The sequence below is a fragment of the Schistosoma mansoni genome, chromosome 2, assembly GCF_000237925.1.
Source record: "Schistosoma mansoni strain Puerto Rico chromosome 2, complete genome".
Classification (NCBI taxonomy): Eukaryota; Metazoa; Platyhelminthes; class Trematoda; order Strigeidida; family Schistosomatidae; genus Schistosoma; species Schistosoma mansoni.
The window spans coordinates 14,277,097-14,301,447 of NC_031496.1; the positions used below are offsets into that span (position 1 = coordinate 14,277,097).

At 31.0% G+C, this 24,351-nt stretch overlaps 1 protein-coding gene across 1 annotated transcript in view; it reads left to right on the plus strand.

Annotated features, from left to right (window-relative positions):
* Positions 1-24,351, plus strand: part of Smp_148460 (putative neurofibromin) — a gene marked incomplete at both ends in the record, with an annotated part of 92,036 nt that overhangs the window by 44,003 nt on the left and 23,682 nt on the right. The window contains 14 exons of the mRNA XM_018795782.1: positions 1,171-1,258; positions 2,770-2,871; positions 3,088-3,238; positions 6,029-6,357; positions 8,621-8,756; positions 9,071-9,163; positions 10,517-10,687; positions 12,889-13,021; positions 15,315-15,452; positions 16,463-16,627; positions 18,079-18,180; positions 21,675-21,875; positions 23,012-23,347; positions 24,041-24,298. Coding sequence (XP_018650060.1) covers positions 1,171-1,258; positions 2,770-2,871; positions 3,088-3,238; positions 6,029-6,357; positions 8,621-8,756; positions 9,071-9,163; positions 10,517-10,687; positions 12,889-13,021; positions 15,315-15,452; positions 16,463-16,627; positions 18,079-18,180; positions 21,675-21,875; positions 23,012-23,347; positions 24,041-24,298 — 2,403 coding nt within the window. The remainder of the gene's footprint in view (positions 1-1,170; positions 1,259-2,769; positions 2,872-3,087; positions 3,239-6,028; positions 6,358-8,620; positions 8,757-9,070; positions 9,164-10,516; positions 10,688-12,888; positions 13,022-15,314; positions 15,453-16,462; positions 16,628-18,078; positions 18,181-21,674; positions 21,876-23,011; positions 23,348-24,040; positions 24,299-24,351) is intronic.

A 24,351-nucleotide genomic window follows, 5' to 3' on the forward strand; every position in this document is an offset into this window, starting at 1 on the left:
GATATGGGTTGTTCGCTTACAATATCAAAGTGGTTGGGGTGAGGTGGAAAACCGATTAATGAAATTTTTCAACAGCAAAACGTTCATAATTATTGCTGAGAAATCTTGAAAAATGAATTCGAAATAATTGTACGTTATTAACAGGGTATAAAAACGATATCAATTTCTTTATTACAAAATATTAGACAAATTAAATATTCTAATGAAAATATCAGCTCTTGTCACTATCCCCCATGGGATACACGGTTACAAATAGTAATATAGTTGAAAACAAATATTTGATATTCTTTGGTTAATACAATTGAGAAAGTTGTCTGAAACAGAACCGAAAGTCACAATGAAAGAAATAAGACACAAGATATGACTGTAAACATAGTTAAAATCGATGCGTATTTGCATTTCGTAAAAACCTAATCATGAAAAAGACTGAATTCATTTTATTTATGAAATCTTGTTATTCTTACTTTTATTAAATTGGTATAAAGAGTTGTATATGAAAATTTACTACCTTATTGGTCAAAAGCTATCGACTAATATATATTCCAATCTTAGTAACAAATTGTGGTTTCCCAAAGACTACATAATATAGTTAATTCATGATCACGTCAATGCATTTAAATTTTATTCGTTGAACTTTCGTTCAGGTATTTATCGAATATGCAATAAGATCTAACTATTGTTCAAAATGTCCAACAAGTGCTAGTCGATGATCGAATCATTTGTACCACGGTGACATTCGTAATTTAAGGTAAAACTCTTCACAATCAGAATACACCTAATGAGATTAATAATATCTATAAGTGAGTTGAAATACCTAGTCATTATAAATACAATGAACGACTAACTATAGATGTACCAGTTCTAATGTAGACTTTGTTTTACTTGGAAAATTTCAGCTAAATGTACCAACATTTCGGTATTAATGTCTAGACTGAAAATGGAATGCAATAGTTTTCGCTTCATACGAGTGAACATAAAAACTGATACCCATTCAAATCTGGCTGAAGAGCCTCGAATGAAATGAAACATATGTCTTGTCTTCCTCTGCTAACCACTATCCAACTTTATAAGAATAACTATGCTTTTCTATTGAAATGTTAAATTTACGACAGAAACTACCAAGTCTATACACTAAAAATACATATAAATTGATGTACTTTTCATTTACAGGATGAATTAGCTCGAGTTCTCGTGACTTTATTTGATGCTAAACAATTACTTTGTCAATTGTTTTGCAATGTCTTTTCTAAAGAAGTTAGTTATTTCATAATGTCTACATGATTTATTTTTACTGATTTAAATTTTTCATTGTATGGTTCCCATATGAATACCTTTAGTTATTTATTAGGATACTGCTTAGAAATAAATCATCTATTTTTTATAAAGAAAAGATAATAAGTAAGACATTTTTGCCATTACCTTTTTCACTAAGTCAATAAACGTCATTTATGTACTGTGTACAAAAGTTAGCTTATTTTCCCTTTCACTTAGGTGATTATGTCTTATATGGTTTTTAGATGAGAGATTCATTTAACCCAGTATAGTATAAGTTCTAGAAAATAAATAATAGCATATGAAACTGCTATCGTAATACGATTACATTAATCAAAATACCAATGACTTGCCCTGCACAATATATATATACTACATATGACATCAATGCAACCGAACCAAGACTTGTCAAGAAACAATATCATTCAGTAGATGATAACCTGAAAATTTCCAAAGTAATTTTTTGAAGGAAACTATCAACATAGTATGTAATTGTGTTATAATTCCTGTGTTATGAAATAAGTAAGTAGAAATTAATGTAATTCTTAGTGATTAAATGGTTTATCTGTTTACTTAATGTTTATTGACTTAGTAGGGACTGAATATTTCAAATAGTAAATTCAGTAGCATCATAAACATTTCATCTGAAGTCTCGCCTAATATAAGATTTTAGATTTAGATATTAATTAACCCTTATAATTTTTACCAACGAAATTTTTCAAAAAAAATTATCATTTACCGAATGACGCTTTTGTTATTTTATGGTTAGTTTCATCAACCTACTAAAACAATGAAAGTAGGTCTACAGTTTGTATGAATCTTGCCTGAGATTTATTAACCATTTAATTATGGCTAGAAAGGAGGTAGCCTAAGATTTTTATTAAAGGAACACATGTACGGAGGTATCATGAAAGGGGAACCCTACATAAGTTATGTTGAAATGTTTTTAATATCAGTCCTCACGTGCAACAATTAGACCAACAGTTAATTACAGTCATCGGCGTCAAATATGCTACCATATTATTATGACGAGTTCAACTGTGCACAGCTTTTCACTAGTCCATTGTACTTTGTAATCATTTTGCTTGACTTTAGGTTTGTACCTGTTAGGTAAGATTTGAATTCTGACTTTATGGTGAGAACTTTATAATAGAAACTTTAGTTCGCAAATGTAAGTTGTCCTCAAGAAAGTGAATATTTTTCCAACTATCTAACTTATTTTCTGTCAATTACAAATAGAATAATCAAATGTTTAAGCGTTCATTCATATTACTGTCAGCTAGGACGTCTGTTGACCTTATCCGAAAATCATGACCACCTATATCAATGAGAAAATACAGTTCAGCAATCAATATAGTGCAAAATTTTCTTAAAGATTTAACATCGTCGAAACCAAGAGAAAATGTATTCCTCAGTCTTAAAATCATTCTTATTAAATTAATAACTTTTCTTGTTATTCATCTTCATTATATTTTTATAATATTTAGCTGGAATCAGCTGATAGCATGCAATCACCATTACGTGGTAATACAATGACAAGTAAAATTATGAACTATTGTTTCAAACAATTTGGACGCGATTATTTACAATCAGTGTTAGGTCCCGTACTTATGGAGCTAGTTAGACGAGATGCCGGAAATTCAAGTGCTTACATAACTTTGGCACCATCACCACCAATGGTGGCTACAGCAGCAGTAAAAAATAATTTCAATAATAAACCGGTAAACACTATCAAGAGTGACAATATTTCTAACTACAACTGTGTGCAACAATTAGGTGACATGTCATCAATTAATACGAATGAATTGTTGGAAGATATGACAAAATTCAATCAAAACAAATCGAACTTATCCTATGAAGTAGATCCGAGACTTCTGCAATCAAATGAAAATCTGGAAGATAATCAAAACAACTTGATTTTTGCAACTGAATTATTATATAAAAAATTAATCAAATCTGTGGACAGGTAAGAATAATAAAATATACATTTTAAACATGCATTTTATTCACTTGTCGATTTGATCGACTTGAATTATTTAGCCGCTTATCAATTAATCACTCGTTCATAGTTACAAACTGCTTTCATTTATTTTGGTTTAGACTGATGTATAGCTATACCAAAGACAGCTGATTAATGACTATTCATTCAAATAAAGCAATATATAGTAATCAATATGGTATTATGAATGCCGGCTCAGTAGTCTAGAGGTTAAGCGTTCGCGTGCGAGACCGAAGGCCCTGGGTTCAATTCCCGCAAGCGGGATTGTGGATGCGCGCTGCTAAAAAGTCACACAATAGGACGAAACGGCCGTCCAGTGCTTCTAGGTTTTCAATAGTGGTCTAACATCAATCGGTTCATGATCCCAATCAATATATAACAATTTAACTTTCTTCAGTACAAACAAGTAGTTACCTGTCTTCATGATTCGGTAATCATTTAAGACCAGTGAATAATCATGGTTACTCATACACTATACAAGGCTTAGGATAGATGTGCATCGGTTTATTTGGGCACACTTCACAACATTACAGCAAAAACTATATAGGGGAAAGCGATCGGTTGAAAGGATATCAGTGATGGTGAAAAACTGAGTATAGGGAGTGTGTTATTTGATAACAATTTAAGAAATCTAGGAATGAAAGTACAAATATTTAAAGGAAATTCTCGAGATTTAGGAAAAGATAACAAATAATACATTTGTGTGTTAACTAGCTTCTCTTTTGCTGTATCTGAGATGTTGATTCCTAAACGCGGAGACGTGAATCACTTTAATTTCATGATCCTTATAGAGAAAACATGAGGATTGGTACAAATAAGTATTAATTGATTTTCCAAACATATGCCCACCGAACAAGTTATGCGAAATCAGGACACATGAACAACTTCGAAGGAACCATAATACTTCAGAAAGGGTTTCGGTCAGTCAGTTAGCTACAACGTGGGACCAGGCACATTTATGCATCGGTCCAAGTTGCCATACCTCGTTAGCACAAGATGAACACCAAGTTCATAGAAATAGTTAATTTAGTGGTGGTAGTATATGAAAGAAAGGCTGTATATAAGGATATAGTACAGGAAGAAAGACAGATATGAAGTAATTTTAATCTCAAGGTTTAAGGGAAGATAAAGAGTGTATACACCCACGCCATTGTGATCGATTCTGAGCCATATCACGTAGAGTCTCCAACCATTGGTTACGATAGTCACGCAGACCCCAACCAAGTAGTATGCATCTACCGACATAGCTCAGACTAGAAGTTAGTGACTTGAAGCACTGATGCCATGTTTTGGTTTTGCCGCCCCTAACTCTCTTCCAACCATCCCCTACACTAGTCAGCGTATATATATATATATATATTCACTTTTCGAACTCTTCACATGATCCCCATTAAAGTGATACATGTTATTCTGCTTAATAAAGTCAATATCTGAACGTGATTGGACAAGCATACTATAGATTCGAATTGATTGTTGAACGTCATACATTCTTTGATAATTTTGATTTTCATTAATGTCCAGAAGTCAAGACAACTTTCCTGGACCGAACGTTGGGATTATTTACATTTCAATAGCTAGAATTACTTCATATACAAATTTCACAAATAATATCATAAAGTACTACACCGAGTTACAGAAAACGTGAACTCACATTCGCATCCCAATTTATTAGCATTTTTCACAGCATGTTTATTTGAGACATTACCTAGATTTCACACTTGTAGTTTGAGATTATTTAGGAAAAACCAGAAAGGAAGTTTGCACCTTCAGACTAACCTTAGTTTGGAATCATGAAGGATATAGTTTGAAAATAATCAATTAGCAATTAGTCATTAGTTATGAGATACTGAGCCTTGGATGTTTGCAAACTCATTAAACAAGAAAAACAGATATTTGTACTTTAATGAATATTTATCTATTTAAACTATACCTATCATTAAAAAGAACGTGGTACGAATGGTAAAAAGTAACTCTTTCTGCTAACCGAACTTCTGATAACTGAATTTATCCGTTGTTTAAAATTCAAATCTTAGATGTTAATGCGTAAGTATAAATTCTTGGACAAAATATGAGTAATGGTAAATATAGAATAAATGGAATGTGGCTAGCAAAGTATCACAGGACACGCATTTCGTCCTGTTTGTAGATCGTCATCCTTATGTACCAGCATCCCAAATTCAATGTTTATTCCGCGACTGGAACCCAACACATCTAGCTGATAACCCGATTCATTTTAAATTCAACTTATGAGTTATGATAGTTCACAGTAGATTTCAATTCACATCAAATCGTCTTAAAATGTGTTTATAAAAATCCACCAACCCCTTGAAATTGTCAACATATTTTTTATACTGTTGGAGAAATTCACATTTATGTTGATTGCGTCGAACATGCATCAGTATTTTTCTATGTCGTGCGACCAAATTTATTCTTCCAATCTCAGTGTTTCTTCAAATTCATAGATGTTAAAATGTTTTGCGATTTCGTCAAAGTCCAATGTAAGAAAGTTATTTTTTGCTTGGGTTAATTTGTTTAACTTAGGTATGTCTTTCATTCTTCAACATCAGTTTAGTCATTCTTGTAGTGTTTACGATAATTTTAACTATGCGAACAATCATGAACATACACTATTGGTGATAACAAAGTGGATATCAGCTTAGAGAACATTTAAGCACTTGTTATTGTATGTCTAATTTACTTTAAATCGTCATAACATGTGTAAAACAAACATTATTTAAATTCTCACTTATTTACTAGTTTCCCATCTAGATTACGATGTATGTGCAGATGTTTATACAAACTAATTGGTCATTTAGGCTATGTAAATCAATCGAATGATCAAGCATTGAATGTTTTGTCAACGGTCGTATTTTTACGATTTATTAATCCAGCTGTTGTATCTCCTTATGAAAGCGGAATATTGGATTTTGAACCACCAAGTCGTGTTAAACGTGGTCTTATTCTGATTGGGAAAATGATGCAAAATATTGCAAATCAATTACTATTTACCAAAGAGCCGCATATGCGTATATTTGATTCGGTTTTACAAAAACACTTTGAATCGTGTAGACAGTTCTTTAAAGTATGTTCTGTTATGTGTTTTATACTAAACATTTATCAATCACTTTACTTTCGACCTTTAACTTCTAGTGTGTATCATGTTCCGGATGTTACGAATCCATTGTTTCATCAGGATTTTAATGGAAAATCGTGATTCATATATTGCCGAACTAAGACAACTGATAAGAGTTGACGAAAGATCATTGTAAATAATTCCACTCAGTCAGACATTCCATCAGCAGCAGTTTTAAAAGATATAAACGGAATCAGAAAATAAAAATTCTATGTTAACTTTTAACATACGTTTTAAGAGAACATGTACAATGAATATATATCTGCGTCAGTGCTACCGATATTGAAACAAGTCGCTCAACGTATTTAACCTGTGATTATGAGTATGAGACTGGGTAAAACCAGATTTTCGTCACCTACTAGTATAGTTGGGAATAACTTTTCGATCGTTTTGTGGTAATCAGTGTGTTGTTTTCTGTTCGTTAGGTATGAGGGAATCATAGACCAAGTCGCGATTTCATTAGGCTAGAAGGCTAGATATCTCAATGCACTATAGTCTAATTTTAGTTGGTTAGAGGTAATTCATAAGAAGCTACCTATATATTTTGTTTCGTTCTTATTTCTTAGTTGCAACAACGGTTATATACTGAAATTAGTTTGATGAAGCTGTGATAGTATTCTCACAAGGTAATTAAACGTTAATGATGGAGAAAGATTAAGCAATAGTTTGTCTTCGAGATATTTAGTCATTACTTCGTTATCTCGCTTTGTTTCTGACCATTTACACTGCCAGAGAATAAATGATTCTAATTATCATTGGAATGGATTATCGAGTGGATTTATCTAATAAATCTAGTCACAGTAACACTTTTCACAATATCTTCTTAGTAAATTACCTTAGCATTATTAGTTATAGAGCTCAAGAAGTTTCGAAAATATCTTTTTTTGGATATTTGGATGTATCAGAAAGGGGAAATTTGAAGATCGTAGTAATTTTAATGGTTGAATTCATGAGTCGATTTAGGCTAGACCACCATTGAAAACCAGGAAGCATGGGATAGCCGTTTTGACAGAGTACGGGACTTATCAGCAATGCGCATCCATGATCCTGCACGTGGGACTCGTACTCAGGACCTTCAGTCTTGAGCGCGAACGCATAACCTATAGACCACTGTTAATATTTAACTTCAATCGATCCATGATCTTGCGCAACCCTTAACCTATTGTCTAAAGTGGAAAACTGTCTCCACCCGACACAGATTGGACTCCCACTGATCATGGCTTTTCACTAGAACTTCAGGAAATCTATCTTGAAGCTAGTCACTAGTGAGCACATGATTTTTATCAGGACAGGGACTTTGGGAGATTGTAGTAATTTTAATGGTTGAATTCATCAGACGATCTAGGCTAGCAGAGAAACCTAGAATACCCATCTTGTTCTAACTGGCACTCATCAATTGAATCTCTGTATCCTAGTGTTTGTGTTTTCACCTAAACTCGAACCTAGGATTCCATCATTCTAAATGACTTCATTTGTAGGGGTTTGTACACTCCCGTTTATCGATAGCCAAAATCCAAACATATTAAAAACATATAAATAAAAGACTATATCGATTCATTCGTTGAGTATTTACACATACCTATACAGACTGGTCAAAGGAAGTTCTGAGTAACAGCAACTGGAAAGTACAAACTCAACCAATTTAATCTTTCCCGATTTTCAAACTTTGGCTTATTGAATTTCTGGTTAAGTATTCTGAAAGAAATGGAGGTCCATACACGACCAGTAGGTCTAAACAACTAGGTAACTATGTAATCGACATTTGATAGCCCTTTGGTTTCTGTTACTAAATTTTGTTTATGTTTATTCATCTTCCTTTTAAAATGTTTGTTAGTGTAAAAGATCTGACATACAGAAAGTAGTATAGTTGATTATATTCCAATAGTTTTACTCTAATTTGCAAGTGGGACAAGAATTAAAAATAATGATTGACACCATTTGATGATGAATTCTCTGCAGGAAAAAGAGATCTTATCTCCTTTTTGTTCAAATTTTTTAGGCAATTGTTGAAGAGTCTACGAAACCTGATAAATCATTGGATCCTTCTACATTCAACGGACTATTAGATCCTTTAATAAACAACACTAGTCAGTTAGTTGTCTCCTCTTCATGGTTATCCGGTGCATATCCTAACTCATCAACTGCAAATCCCCTAGAAGCTATTGCTCCACTGACAAGTGATAGTGTTTCCTCAGTATCAGTTTGTACAAATACAGGTGGTGGTGGCTGCGGCGTCGGGGGAGGTGGAGGAAGTTGTATGATTTCTTTTATTTCCGATGATCTTATACATGCTTTACATCGATTATTATTTACAAATCAAAGTAAAATTGGTGACTACTTGGCTAGTAATCGGTAATTCAAACAAAAAATTACTTTTATTATTAAATGATGTATATTTTCCACTATCATATTATAAGACTTAGATGAATAAATCATTTTAAACAAATACTTTGAGGGAGTCAGTGAATCCAATTCATTTCATATGGTCTAAATTCTCTACAAATTCACTTATTTCAGTGATCTTTTAATTTTTCTTGAGGCCCTAGCTGAAAATATAAAATATGAAATTTTAAAAAAATAATCTTTTAAAGTTAAGATGAATTTTATCATACATTTTCGATGTTTGTACAAAACTAAAAATTATCCTCTACTTTTCTACTCCATAGTGATTGGAAAGCTGTTGGTAGACAACCTTACGACAAAATGGTAACTTTATTGGCACATCTAGGTCCACCTGGGCATAAATCTGTTGATTGTATGTAAGTTTAAAAAAGTATATCCAATTCACTTATTTATTCCATTTATGATGATACCACCCTTAGGTTGAACAATCCAGATCACGTGGATTTCATTCTAGACTATTAAGTACCATTATATATAACCCACAATTTTTTCATTTGTACCGAAAAACAGTAGCAAGTAGTACTCTGAAAATTAGAAACTATGAACATATCACCGGGTTCATCACGAAGAATGGCATAGTTCTTTTTCACATTATGTTTATCAATACGATTCCACTAATAGGTGTCTCTGTATACCAGAAGCGATCGCTAGCACACCCGATTTTCTAATCTTTTTCCCAAAATTTAGGATCACTAAGAGACAATCTCTTACTATTTTTATGTTATTATCAAACTTTGAAGACATACATTGTAAACCGACAGTAAGCTATAACAAATAATATAAACAGTATTGGAATTTATCAGATACAGTTATGTGTAACAGGTTTATGATTAATCAACAGCTATTTGTAAATAGGAAAATACATCGCAATAGTTAATGAGGAAAATGAAATACTATAATTTAAATCATGTCACACTATCGTAAACCAATCGTTTAATAAATACACACACACTAATTCATTCAAGAATGACATCAAGGTTTCCCATTTCCATGTATACTTCCATTCGTATCAGTGGTCATCAGATCCAACGTTTTCAATATATCTTTATTTGTATCATAGTTTCTGATGATGAAGCAAGAATTAGAAATATGCATCTTCTTGGACTTATTTACATATTTATAAAGAACCAAATTAAAAATAATTTCATTTCATGACATATTAACTGAAGAGAAAGTTTTAAGTATGATAATAATTACTCCTTTTTACAATTTATGATATTAAGTACTTGAATAGTTTGAAAATAATGTCCCAGGTCTGAATTCTCCAAAATCCAACATGCATTAAATATTTGGAATTTTTATAATTATCCAGTGAATGTTTTACATTTGATTTTACACAATATCGAATATAAGTAAAAATTATTGGTTGATGACATTTGAGAATAATCATGAACTACTGCTAACTAATTGTTAATTACAAACAATGACAATCAAATATTGTGTTCATTTATCAAGGAACACGAAAGCTCTGGGCTCAACGTCATATGTTTTTCAATTTTCTATAGTAACAAAAGTCAACAATTTACATGAATTAGTTTTCTAATGTTTGGTGATCATTTAGCTTATTCATTATTCATTTAACTTTTAGATAATAACAACTCGTATAAATTCGAGAAATACTTGTACACAATTTATCATCTGTTATTTAATACATTTTCAGTCATTTTTCTATACATAGATATATTAATTTGCCACTTAATCTTTTTTAGGTGGAATTACTTGGATATACCATCAACGAGATTAGAAGATTGGGTACTACGGGGTTACCAGTTTCGTGACAGTGAAGAATTTAAACATTTGAAAAATGTAAATGCATTTTACCAAGCTGGTACTAGTCGATTAGGCAATCCAGTTTTTTACTACATCGCTAGGCGGTATAAGTAAGTATCTTCTTCACATGTATTGTTGAATTTATCCTTTGAAAAATATGAATATATTATATTCAGTGGCTAATTAAAAGTGATTCAGTGGTTTATTTTTAACATTAGCCGATTATCGATGGCTTTGAAGACACTTCCCACTAAGGTTTCATACTTTGTACCACATTTCTATAATCTGTTTCTGTGGCCTTGATAGAACACTGAAAGGTGGTTCAAACTAACATTACCCAGTGGAACATTTAGAGAAATCCCCGTTTGTGTATTTCGCACACCTAGTGATTCTCCTAGGCATTGAGTTGTTCTAGCGAGTCGATCACTGTGAAGGGATGTACTGTAATTTTGTCTTGTCAGTAATAATAGTATGTTGTTGTTATAACGGTCCGTTTTCTTTTATATATGGATGGGACGTTAATTTCTTTTAGACGAATATCTACACTAGATTACCTCCCAATGTCTACTCTACAGGACTTCAACACGACTCAAATCAAGAACACGTTATTAGCCTGACAAGAACGTAAATATATTTCCACACCAAACCGACATAATCCAACAACAAGTGGACAATCAATAATAATGATAACAAGGGGAGGAGAATGTATAACTCATCTGAAACCTGTCAGACTACCTACAAATCTGACTAAGCAAAACAATAAATCATTATCATTCTCGCCCATACATCAGTTGTTAATTACAGTTGAAGTGTAATTACGGAGGCAAGTTACTGAACATTCTATTATTTTATGTTAGCTGATCGGAAGGAATCCACGGGAAACTCTGATTCTAGGTCCTAAGTATACATTGACGTGTAGTTTCAAACGGCAAGAAACTTCAACCAAGGCCTTTTCAATGGTTGGACTCAAATCCACCCATCACATTAACTACATTACAAAGTTGGCCAGTGTACGTTTTTCGTCTTAAAATCTAGACAATATAAGATTAGTTGTACCCTGGCAGCTGGTTAGTATAATTTATATCTGTCCATATAATTCTTGAAATGAAACTATGTATATAATAATAGTTTTTATATTATATAACATAACTACTAGTTTTTAACTTGCCTAACACTTTGTTACTTTCGATTATCTCTGTCTTGTATGATTTTCAAAAATAAATGTATCATCTTTGTATCGTGTAATTTACCAAAGTACAATCTGCACTATTTCATTCTGAACTCTAGTTTCAATGAAACCAAAATTTACACGAATCCAGTAAAAGTGAAACTTTGTCATCATAAATCTATGTCCCTTTTAATAGCTTATTCAATATTTACAAAACATTAGGATTGTTGTTTTTTTACGATTCGAAAATTGATTGGTAGTATGTAACTGTTTTATAGGAAATTAAGAAGAAACAATTGGCCGAACTTTTTTAACTAGTTACGTGTTAAGAAAGTAACTGTATTTTTGTACGAAGTTGTGAAGTTCATTTTCGTATGGATGAATATGATTCTAATTAACACATCTAGTTCTCGACAAATGACAATGTGAAATCGTTTAATGAAAAATGTGTGTTTAAATATCCAGTTTATCTTTAAACTTATTGCCCTGGTACAAGATAAACAGTTAGCTAGAAAATCTTAATATAACTAGTAGCAAAGTGCAATTTTGTGTATCCGATCTTGAATTATAATTTATGTGTAGAGAGTTAACAATACTACCCTGTTACCTAAACAAAATTTGATGAAATAGAGCTCAATCCTACAACTAATTGCTTGATTATCAATTCTGTTCATTCTATTTCCTTACGCAACAATAAGTTTTACACAATGAGTTAATACAACTTAGTATCTCAATATAAAAGTCATTGTAATGAACTTGAAACTCTGAATTACAAATTGCATTGTTCTACTAAATATATTTATTAGAAAAAAGGTGTCACTCCTAGTTTTGAATATTACTTCAAACACTGAGTAATATACACTCAGTAATCACTTGAATCATACATATCTTCTTGTAATTCATTTTAATTGTAAATGATGTGAAGAATGTAAAGTGCAATTGAAGAAATATGCGCAAATAATGTATTCAATATATAGTTTTCATATTTTACTAAAGCACTCTGTAATTTCGATTTTCCCACTTCAGTTCTCGTTCACTGCACTACATAATTAATGCAATGTTTCTACTCTTCATACTCTACTCGAATAGTCATTTTAGTGTAGTATATATAGCTTATGTGTATTATTTTGCATTTTTTTCAAGATCACGAGAGTATCAACGCGTGGAATATCCATTCATTATTTGTCTAGTCTCAATGACATTGGATGCTTATCGTAATAAACCTTTTGAAGTTGTCATTGATTTCACTCATACATCAGTTGAAAATCGATTTAAGGTTAGTTTTCAATGGTTAAGGATTCTCATTATATTAAAAACTGAAATATACAAACGAAGAATATTTTTCATCAGGTTCTACGGACATACATTCAAATTAATGTATTCAAGGAATAGGCAAATTTAAGATTAATAAATCTGGTGAAATTGTTTGTGTTAAGATCAATAATGTGTTGCAATTCTACCTTATTTTATCAACAATCTATAATTCATATTCTTTAATTTTAAAGGATGTATTTACCTTCAACTCGGTTACCACTTTAATACATTCATTTAAATGTATGTTTGTACAACCTGTTGTGAAATTATCGCAAAGTTTATTCTTCGTTCATATATATCTGTGTTTCAGTTTTTATTATCTCTCATAAGTTATTTTTGTAATCATTAAATTAAAATTATGTTCAAATAATAATTAGTGTTTTGATAGTTACATAAAGATATATTTCGACGCTTTGATATATGTGCCCTTTATTCAGTGACCTAAATCTTTATTCATTTCCATACTTCATAAATAATTAAAAAATTTATCGATATATTGATAGCGGTATGAGGAAAATATATTAAACTCTAAGAGGCGAGTGTGATACGAATTCAGAGCCGTATATCCTATCCCAAAATTTCCTACTGTAGAATAAGAATTGTGCTGCTAAGTAGTTGAAACAACCTTATCGTATAATCTATTCTGTTGTTGAACAGATCAACGTAAACCTTTTATTCACTTTCTCACTGTAATTTTATATTACTTTAAAAGGCATATAAAGAGTTCCATTTCGCTTAAGTATCAACTTTTAACAGACATATCCCATTCAGAGAAGAATATATATATATATATATGTAGTTTTATGGAAAATATATGTCTACAGGAGGCTAGGAAATATCGCATCATAAATTGATTCGACAATAGCTAACAAATGAGGTTACGTACTATTCAAGGGGTAAGGAAGAAAACAATCTATGGGTCAGATAATAGTCCAATTGACAAATATGAAGAAAAGCGACATGATAATAGACTCAATAATAATCAAGAAAATTTGTATAATGTAATAATAAAAACTGATTAGAGTTAAGGATGCAAAACCGTAATTTAAAAAAATAAAAAGTCGATAATAATCAAATAAAAGTGCAGAAAAATACAACAACCAGAAACATACCCATTAGGGTCAAGGAAGGGTGAGAGGTTGGACAAATCGTTTCTGCACGCAAAGTTCAGGCTTGAGTCCGTGGATTGCCAGTGCCTCAGCAGTCCACAAAATATTGGTTCCCCTCTTCGATCTGGTTCTTTTGACTCTGTAGATTGTCGAATGAATTTATAATGCAATCTTTCCTAGCCTCCTATAGACTTATTTTTCATATAACTATATATACTAATGTATAGCTTAAGTAAATGATTTCGTCGAAAAGAAAATTTTCTTCGCTGAATTTTCTTTTTCTTATTGATTATTATTATTGTCAAATTCACTCGGTTTTCTCTATAACTTTTTTATCTGGAATCAATATGTGACATAAAATATTCTAAAACAAATGTGTTTAGTGATTTGTAAAACAGATTAGAATGTTTCCTATTGTTGCTATACAGAAAATCAGATTAGCTGAATGATAGTTCAATCAACTTTTCAGAACAAATAATGGCTAAATGACCATAATATAGCAATTGATCTTTATGTTATCCATGGATCTCCAATGAATTGTTTACTTCATTCTTATACCTTTGCTTATGAAAATTCGTTACGAATCAGTTTGAAGAGTTTATTCTTTTAGTCGTTAGGTTCTATTCAAGTGATATCATGACCACTTGATAGTCTTTCAGTGGTTGTTCTTATTATTTAACATTATCATAACTAATTAACTTATCAGTCAGCCTTATACCTCTTTTTTGCTTTAATTCAATTTCACTGTTTACATTCAGCAAAGTGCTTTGTGGTGTGGTCTAAAATGTATGTTTCTTTTTATACGAGAAATTCCAAACTGAAAACAACTGATACTCACCAGAAAAGAGATATCGAAAATTAGTAGCTATAAGTTTAAAGGGCTAACTCTTAAATTTGTAATTTAATGAAAACACAATCAACTGCCAAACAATGAACGAAATGGTACATATATGTCCCACTTTACCGAATAATATGCCAAGCTACTACTAATAACAGAATAATGTCATTCATGAAAGGACCCCCTATACAACGTTTCAAAAATCAGGAACCAAAACTTTCAACTTCTAACTTTTCTTTATTTTAAATCTCATAAGCTCAGACTCTGTTTCACCATTAATATCCTGTTTCATGACATTTTTTTCTTAGAATGACCTTTTAAACAAATGGGCTAATATAATTGGGCCAGTCCTACGTGAATATCTTGTTGCTGCATATATTTACAATTGCAATTCATGGGTTCGTGAATATACCAAAATACACGATCGATTTTTCTCACCAATCAAGGTATGTTAATAATTTAGCCTATATATATTGTACAGTAAATGTTTTCATGAATGTAGACTATGAAAATTAAACAACAGTGTGATTGTGAAAACAGTTCGGTAGATCAGTTCTGTTTAGAAAACCTAGGGTAGTATTCCAGTGATAGTTTATCACTGATATTTATGTGAAATAATTCCTACTCGTTCCGTATTTTTACCTGGATAGAAATATTTTCTTTCATACTACATCCAACTAGATTAATTGCAAAATAATCTTACAAGAGTTAAAATCAAACATAACACATAACATGACATAACACAACTATCATCTAGTAGATAAATTTAATTATACTTTTAGGTTTTAATGTTTTCTCTTTATAAAAAAAGCACGATCTAATTTGAGAATGCTTGATATCAATTAAAACTTATAACTTAGTAAATCTATTTGTTTATATTCAGTATAATGATTATGAAGTCTCACTACACTGTGGATGCAATGGTTTGTCACAAACAGTAACAATCTATTTATTATATGTACGAAATATTCATCTGAAGCCAATTTACACCACCAGTCCGATTATTGCACTAACTGACGAGATTGTAATTACACAATTAAAATAAGTGTATGTTGAAACCACGTTCACAGTTAAATTAAATAGCACGCCTTTTCCTAAAAGTTGGGAAGACATTTTAGGTAATCAGTTTTAAGTGAATTGTCCACATTCCTGCAAAATAATGGTTGATAAGTTATTTAATGAAAAAATTCCCATTCCTTGATCATTACTTGTGTTGGATTGATTACTCAAAGCTGATTTTTCATCATTATTATTCATAGTGTCAAATAATCATTCTGATCAGTAACAAGATGGTTTTGTAGTTATAACAACATGAATACTTATTTACTTGTCTATACAACTCATATACAAAAGAATGGCTTAATAAGATTTATCAAACAGTATCTATTGAAATTGAAACTCATAACTGACATTAGTAAAAAAATGCTGATTATTTTCATCTCTTTCTTTTGTATAGGGTTCCAGAAAACTTATTTTTATCGATCATCCGTCACGTTTAAATGAATATATTGAACCGGATCAACAAAGACTTCCTGCTGGAACATTAGTTTTAGAAGAAGATTTACGTGTATTCAATGGAGCCTTGAAATTATCACATAAAGACACGAAAGTAGCTATCAAAGTAAGTAAAAACATTATAGGTTAAGTATGCAATATTCTAAATTTTAAAATAATAAGTTGAAAGAAAGAAATTTAAATTATTGTTGTTACAGACGTAACACACATATTGACTACACTGTGTTGTCAACACTAACAATTTCACATTCACTATAACTAAAGCAAAATAACATGAATTCATTTTGTTTCACTAGGTTTTCATCTGCTGTTTTCAACCTGTTATATTTTAAAATAAACATTGTGAACAGAAATTAACTGATGTAAGTGGAGTTGATAAAAATGAATTATAAGGCTGAGGTTGGGGGATTCTCTGAATAACCCTGAAAGGTTGTTCGTCGATTCAATCACTCAAAAAGAAGAAGTATGAATGAGTGATTTATAATACTAGAACTAGGTTTCTAGCCACAGAATTATGATTTAACATTACGGTTTGAGATCAAAATTTAGGACAAAGACAAATAAATAAATTACATTTCAGAAATAATTAAAGAGTACGTAACAATATACAAGCATGAGATAAGTAGGTTAAAAATAAAATTCTAGATTCAAAGCAGTTGGAAATGACACAATCAAACTAAGGGAAAGTTGTTGAATAAGAAACGATATAATCAAATAATGGTAATATTTCTATGATAGATTTATCCCTGTTTCGTTTTGAATATGTAAATCCGTTTTGAGTTACTTAGGCTTCAGGAAATTTCGGAAGTTTAGAGTTTGGTTGTCTGTTAATGAACTTGAAATGTTTCAATATATCAAGCTACTCCCCGGTAGTGATGTGATTTTTATCGATATAAAATCAAAAAGTTCTTAAAATGTTTTCCTGGATATCTTTCTAGTAAATTTCAGTAATGAATTCTGATTTATTTTGTTCAATAATTCTCGACTGTCATTGGTATACTTTCTAATCTAAATTGAAGAATTTGTATTAACTGAGAATAATGCACTAATATACAGATTTCTATATTTTGTTGAAATTACAAACCGATCTGAGCTATATCACCATTGAAACCTGAAAAACTTAGATGGTTGTTTCGTCCTTATATGGGACTGCTCAACTATACGCATAGGCAATCCTCACGCAGGACTCGAACCCAGGACCTTCAGTCTCGCGCGAGAACGTTTAACCTCTAAACCACTAAGCCGGTGTCCAACGGTGTTACTGTCTAGAAATGTTATTAGTATTCACTCATTGTGAAATTATGTTCTTTACTTAGTGTAATATGAACATTTCTTAGGATATATTGATAGAAAATTCTTATCAATAAACATAGCATTTTTTGTTAAATAAAATAATTCTAACAATAATATTGAGTTTAAAGATAGATAACAGTTTCGATTAATGTAGGACACCTGAACGTGTGATAAGTAGCTATTAGAAATTTTCATTTTAAATATTTCATTAATTTTATTAAGTGTTTGATTGATAAATCGTTTATTTTGTTTACTAATAACTAGGTATGTACGAATGCTATTCAAGTTACTTCAACTGAAAAAACGAAAGTTCTTGGTCATTCAGTTATTTTGAATGACGTTTATTATGCTTCAGAGATCGAAGAAGTAAGCAATGAGTTCATATGTTATTAATCTTATTAGTATAACTGATATTTGTGATAGTAAGTAGTTCTGGAAGTGAAGTTCAATATAAATTAACTCTCCTAACCGTTAGAGTACTGAGTAGATGTTACATGGTTTCGATGTCTAACTTCAATCAGTCCTGAATATAAACTGTGAAATCCAACAGTTTCCATAAATATTCCCTGCTAAAACTATGGTGTTATTTTATTCCTGTTGACACGTGAAACTAATTGAAAGATGTGCGTTATTAAATGTGTTTGAAGCTTCATGTTAACTGAATATTTTATCATACACGATTAGCGTATCATATAAATAATCACAATATTCAAACTTTTCCGGATTAATCTTACAGCAGTGATCAAGATGGAATATTTATTTTGTATCAGTAATGTTTTTAGAATAAGATTTTAATCTGTTGACTAGAACACATCATCTTGGAACAATTTGCTTTCATACTTCTCATATTTGACCATTCAACTTAGTTTTTAGTATTTGATAGATGACTAAAGTAAACTATATCATTTCCAATAACATCTAATTCAATGATAACTTTAATACGTATTTAATATGTATTCCTCTCATATATTGTTTAATGTGTCACAATAGTTATGGATCTATAACTGTTGAGCCTTACGGAGTTATTGTGTGATATATTCTTTGTTTTTAAACATGCACTCTTGAATAAGCTAGAGTGTAACTGTCGATACAAAGATGACACACTAATCGTGTACGACAAAAGTATCAATAAATAAGAACCATGAATGGTTTCGATGCTGCTCACACGATTATCAAAGTCACCAGCGAAGAAAAGCATGATAACACTATAGCTTTCCTTGATAACATTACTTGTGAAAAATATATGGACTAGTAAGTACATTAATTTTCCTAGCGCTAAATTTCTTCAGTACTAAATAAACCTGATCAGATATTGTAACTGTAGAATCAAACTATTATGTTCTGAAGATATTGTACATGGTAAGATAGATAAACCAAAGAATGCATAACGGAATAACGGCTAGGCAGATAATGTCGTCAAAATATCTATCTGAACAGAAAAATAGGGCAGACTAACAGCTAGAAAACTTTACCCAAAACTTAATTTTAAAGGGAACATAGCGTGTGATATTTTAACATGTCGACTTAAAAGATTGGGGATTAACTGCATAAAATCTGACATTTTCCTTGACCCATTACTGGACCACCTAAGCTGTGTGTTGTAAACTCCTTAACCCCCAATCCTATTTATGTTCATATCTGCCCATACCCTATTCTTAATTTACACACATCTTTTCCAATTCACTTGAATTTCTTATCAATAACTATCTTTACGAAACCTCTCTTACTGTATATCATATTTACACGATGTCACTATCATTATCACTACTATTATTGCCGTTACCATTATTATTATCATTATTATTTCCACTAATCAAAATTTTCCTACTATACATTTTATTTACATGATTCTACTATTATGTTGATTATATCTTGAAACCTTACACAGAATCATTCTGAACTTAAGTTAGTGACCTTTCAAATTGACAAATGGCACATTTTTAGAGTATTTATGCCGTAACAGATGCAAACCTTCACCATCTTTTGTTTTTGTTTTGTTTATTATCATGACTTATTTTGGCCTTTGTAACAATACAGTAATTATGGGCTATAGAGGCTGATTACGAGGTTGTTTAAAACAATTGTTTACTCCAATATTCTTTGTTTTCGAATTATTTCTTTTTTGGATTTTAAAATTTCTACCTTCGTCGACCAGTTGAACAAAAACTATACGCACACAGCATACAGATAATTGGTTATATTTGTCAGGTAATCGATGTCTTAGTTTTGAAAATAGTAGAAAAGTAATTCTGAACATTACGGACATTGATTGTAATGATTAGAATATCACTCACAAACAAATAAAATCTAAACTATTCCATATACAATTACCCAATTTTTAGTTCACGTCATGTTCCATTAATCTTTGTTTTTGTTATTCTACTTTCAATTAAGTTGAAGCGATCACAACAGTTCACATGCTTGATTTGAATCACAATATTACTACTTCATTGACATCATGTTATCAGCGTCATTGTTAATTTATTCTGAATTTTTAACTATCCTAATTTTGTAAAACACTGAAAATTTCAAATCTGAGCATTTTCGATAAAGTCTCATCACTTAAAATGATAATTAGAACCTTTGGAGAAAGTTTTAACATCGGCTAAGAGTAATCATGATTTTTAAGTGAAAAAACATACTGTTTCCGTCAGATGGATAACTAATGACTAGTTGTGAATGTTCTATATATATTAAGTAGTTATTCGTAATTTCTCCATTCAAGTGTGAGTTACATGAAGTTATTCGTCACGAACCAAACCGAACTGTATAAACACTATACCGGTGTATTTTCCCCATTAATTTTCATATATATATATATATATATATATATATATATACTGAGTGAATATTAAAATAAACAATCTGGCTCAAGCCATTTCTATTCGCTTTTATGCTTGTTCACTCAGACTACGATGTTTGAAATATATTCCTCCACTATATTTCACGGTTGACTTTTGGACCACCTTTGCACAATACAGTTAACCGAGATACTGTATATAAAATTAAATGGGGGGAGTTGTATTCAAACAGAGTCAGTAAAGAGCTACAGATATCTTATGACGAATAAATCACCACTACATTAAATGATTAAAATTTTTAAACAACTATTAGTCAGTTAAAAACAACGTATGAACTAACGTAAATTTTCATTATCCCATACTATATCAACAAAATAAAATAAAATAACCAACATGCATAGTGAAGAAATGAAACTACCAATAGTTTCAATGATAGCAATGCGGGGTATGCTACTTATGTCTGTCGACATAAGTAGTATGTAGCACTAATCGTAAATGGAAACGCTGGCAGCAGAAAGATAAGAAGATCAAGTTGACGAGAATAGAAAGGGAAACATAAAATAATTGTGAATAGCAAGAACCTTACAGAATATGAAGAACAAATGATCGAAATTTGCAAATGAATTATTCGATGAACGGTTCTCATATTTTACCAAGAGATTCTGTAATTCCATATTCAAATAAAATCGGTTGTCCTCACCTGCATCTCATTCATTACAGTAGCACTTCTGTTATGTAATAATATGGTAAAATTAAATTCTAAATTTATCTGTGTATATTCGTTTTCATGTAAATGATAATTCATTTGAAATTAGAGGTTAAAAATCTGTAAAACTAATTATGTAGTTTTGTGTTTAACAGTTGCGTGACATTATCTCTTAGCTAAAAGTTCAAGTATCCACTTTCTTTTTTTTGTACAAGCAAATGGTGTTATGCTTTACTTTAAAAATAAATTCCTTTATGATCTAACAATATATATATATATATATATATATATATATATATATATTCCTTAAAAAATAAACATACTTTACACTTTTGATTTTCGACTATTTTTAGGTTTGTTTAGTTGATAATAATCAATTCACACTAACTATTTTAAATGATAATGGTCCATTATCTTTTATACATGACGCATGTGATTCTATTGTTCAAGCTATCATACACATACGTACAAGATGGGCATTATCTCAACCGGATACACCAGCAATTCATGCCAAGATTAAGCCACGTGATGTTCCTGGAACTTTGCTAAATATAGTAAATTCTTATTTTTACGTTTATTTGTTTAGTCCTAATACCGCCATTCTTACATGTTGCGTACGTGAATGAGGTAATGTTGGATTATACGTGTAACATTTCATAAGTGACTAAACACCAAATAGAATCAGTATTATATAATGTTATATTAATGGAATCGGATTGATATATATATATATATATATATATATATATATAGTTTGTTTCTAAAGGCAAATTATAATACATATAATTTTTTGCCAAATGTAGGCAGCGTAATAATATAGTCCTTACTCAAATCCTTAACGTTTTAACCAATTTCCAAGCCAACAAAATGAAATTTCAACTTCCTTCCAGATACCTTATTATCATATGGTGTGTGCTACTTACGTCTACATATATAAGTAGTTTATGACACCAATCGGAAGTGAAATGCCTAACAGCAGAAGATTGAGAAGATCGAAGAGAAGAGAACGGGAACAGAGTGTGATTGTTATGGAAATGAGGGAACAATAAAGTCTGAGAGAATTGATGGACATTTTGCAAATAAAGTATTGAACGTGTGGTATTCACATTTTACCAAATAGCTCTGTAACAAAAGGTCATTTCTTTCAATACAGTTTTTGAGCAACCAGCTCTTAATATTTAACAACGTTTCACTTAAAGTTCGCAAAGGGGGAGTTAACTAGTTATTCAGTATTTAATTCGATGAAAAATCAACGCCAAATGGTGGCTGGCTTCCAATTAACGAATCACGATCTGTGTAGGACGAATTATATTATAGTCACATATTATCATTGACTGACGTACGCGAACTCATTAGTTTTTAATTAAGGTGATAAATTCTATGATTCTGTTTACTTAAACTCAAGGTTCTAGGTATTTTCGAGTGTAGCGGTACTTCCTCGACATTTCCTTTTTATAGTCAAACTTACCATATCAAGAGTCGCTTCAAGAAAACAGACTACTTTGATTTATTGTCACGGAAAAATGTATCCTGGAATGCATTTGCTTCAGTATTTTACTTTGCATTGAAATTCAAAAGAGAACTGACAGTAATCACAGTTACAAAAAATCACTTTGTTCTTATTTGACCATATATATAATATGAAAGATTTGACACACCATTTAGTTTTTTTATTCTATTTCTAATTTAGGCATTACTTAATTTAGGGAGTTCCGATCCAAATCTGCGATCAGCTGCTTACAACTTACTTTGTGCTTTGACACAAACATTTAATTTGAAAATCGAAGGACAATTATTAGAAACTAAAGGATTATGTATTCCTGGAAATAATACATTATTTATTACAGAGATAAGTAATCGTCTAGCACAATTAGAACCACATTTAACATTAGAATTTCTTGAAGAATGTATACAAGGATTTAGTCGTTCAAGTATCGAAATGAAACACTTGTGTTTAGAATATATTACTCCTTGGTTACCTAATTTAACACGTTTTTGTCGTTCGGATGATTCTAAACGACAAAAAGTAAGTTCTTTTGTGATATTAGTTACATTCAATCGTAAAATAATTTTAACTTCTTACTATTAAAGCTTAAAACAGGGTTATTTTCTATCTTGGGACAGAATTGTTTTTGCTAAAAATGCATCTGAAGAACTATTGAGAGTTAAAGAGGCTTATATAGCTGAATCTTTCCAGTTTGGCATTACTTGACATCGTACAATGCTAATCTCATAGTAGATTTGACTTATGATGTTCACGTCGCGCTGTCACTCAAAGTGACTGAAGTTATTAAAGTCGTTCATGTGTTCACTATGAAATGGGAAGATTCATATCACTATTCGATGCTTTTTTTAAGAACCGTTGGATTTATGTTATTATATAGACTATCTAGAAATCTGTGAAATTCTCCAGATCACCCAGATTATTAAATTTCAAACTTTTTATATCCATACCTAGTGAGTAGTACATGAAATAAATTTACCAACATTTCACTACGAAACGGAATAGAGGTCCGACAATAATTTTTTCTTTGGTGTTAACTGTTTCTTATTCAGTTATTATTCCATAGTTTGAGGTTTCATAGGAAGCATGTAAATTTTTCCTTTATGTTAAGATTAGTTTATTTAGAATAAGTGACACCATTACTTATTACACATAATGGTTTAGAGACTTATTAATACCGGATTGTCATATATTTTAATTCATTACATTTTTCAGGTAAATGTTATAATTGACAAGTTAATTACTTTAACAATTGAAGAAGAACAAATGTATCCATCAATTCAAATAAAAATCTGGGGAAAATTAGGTCAAGTTCCACAACTTTTAGGACTTGTTCTTGACAATTTTATACAACGTTCTGTTAGTTGTGGATTAGGCAGTTTACAAGCAGAGATTATGGCTGATACATCAGTTGCACTGGCAGCTGTAAACAAGCAACTTGTATCGAAGAAAGTATTATCTAAACTGTGTCGTGTAAGTTTTTTATTTTGTTTGTAAGCCAATTTTACCTATAACTAAGATACATG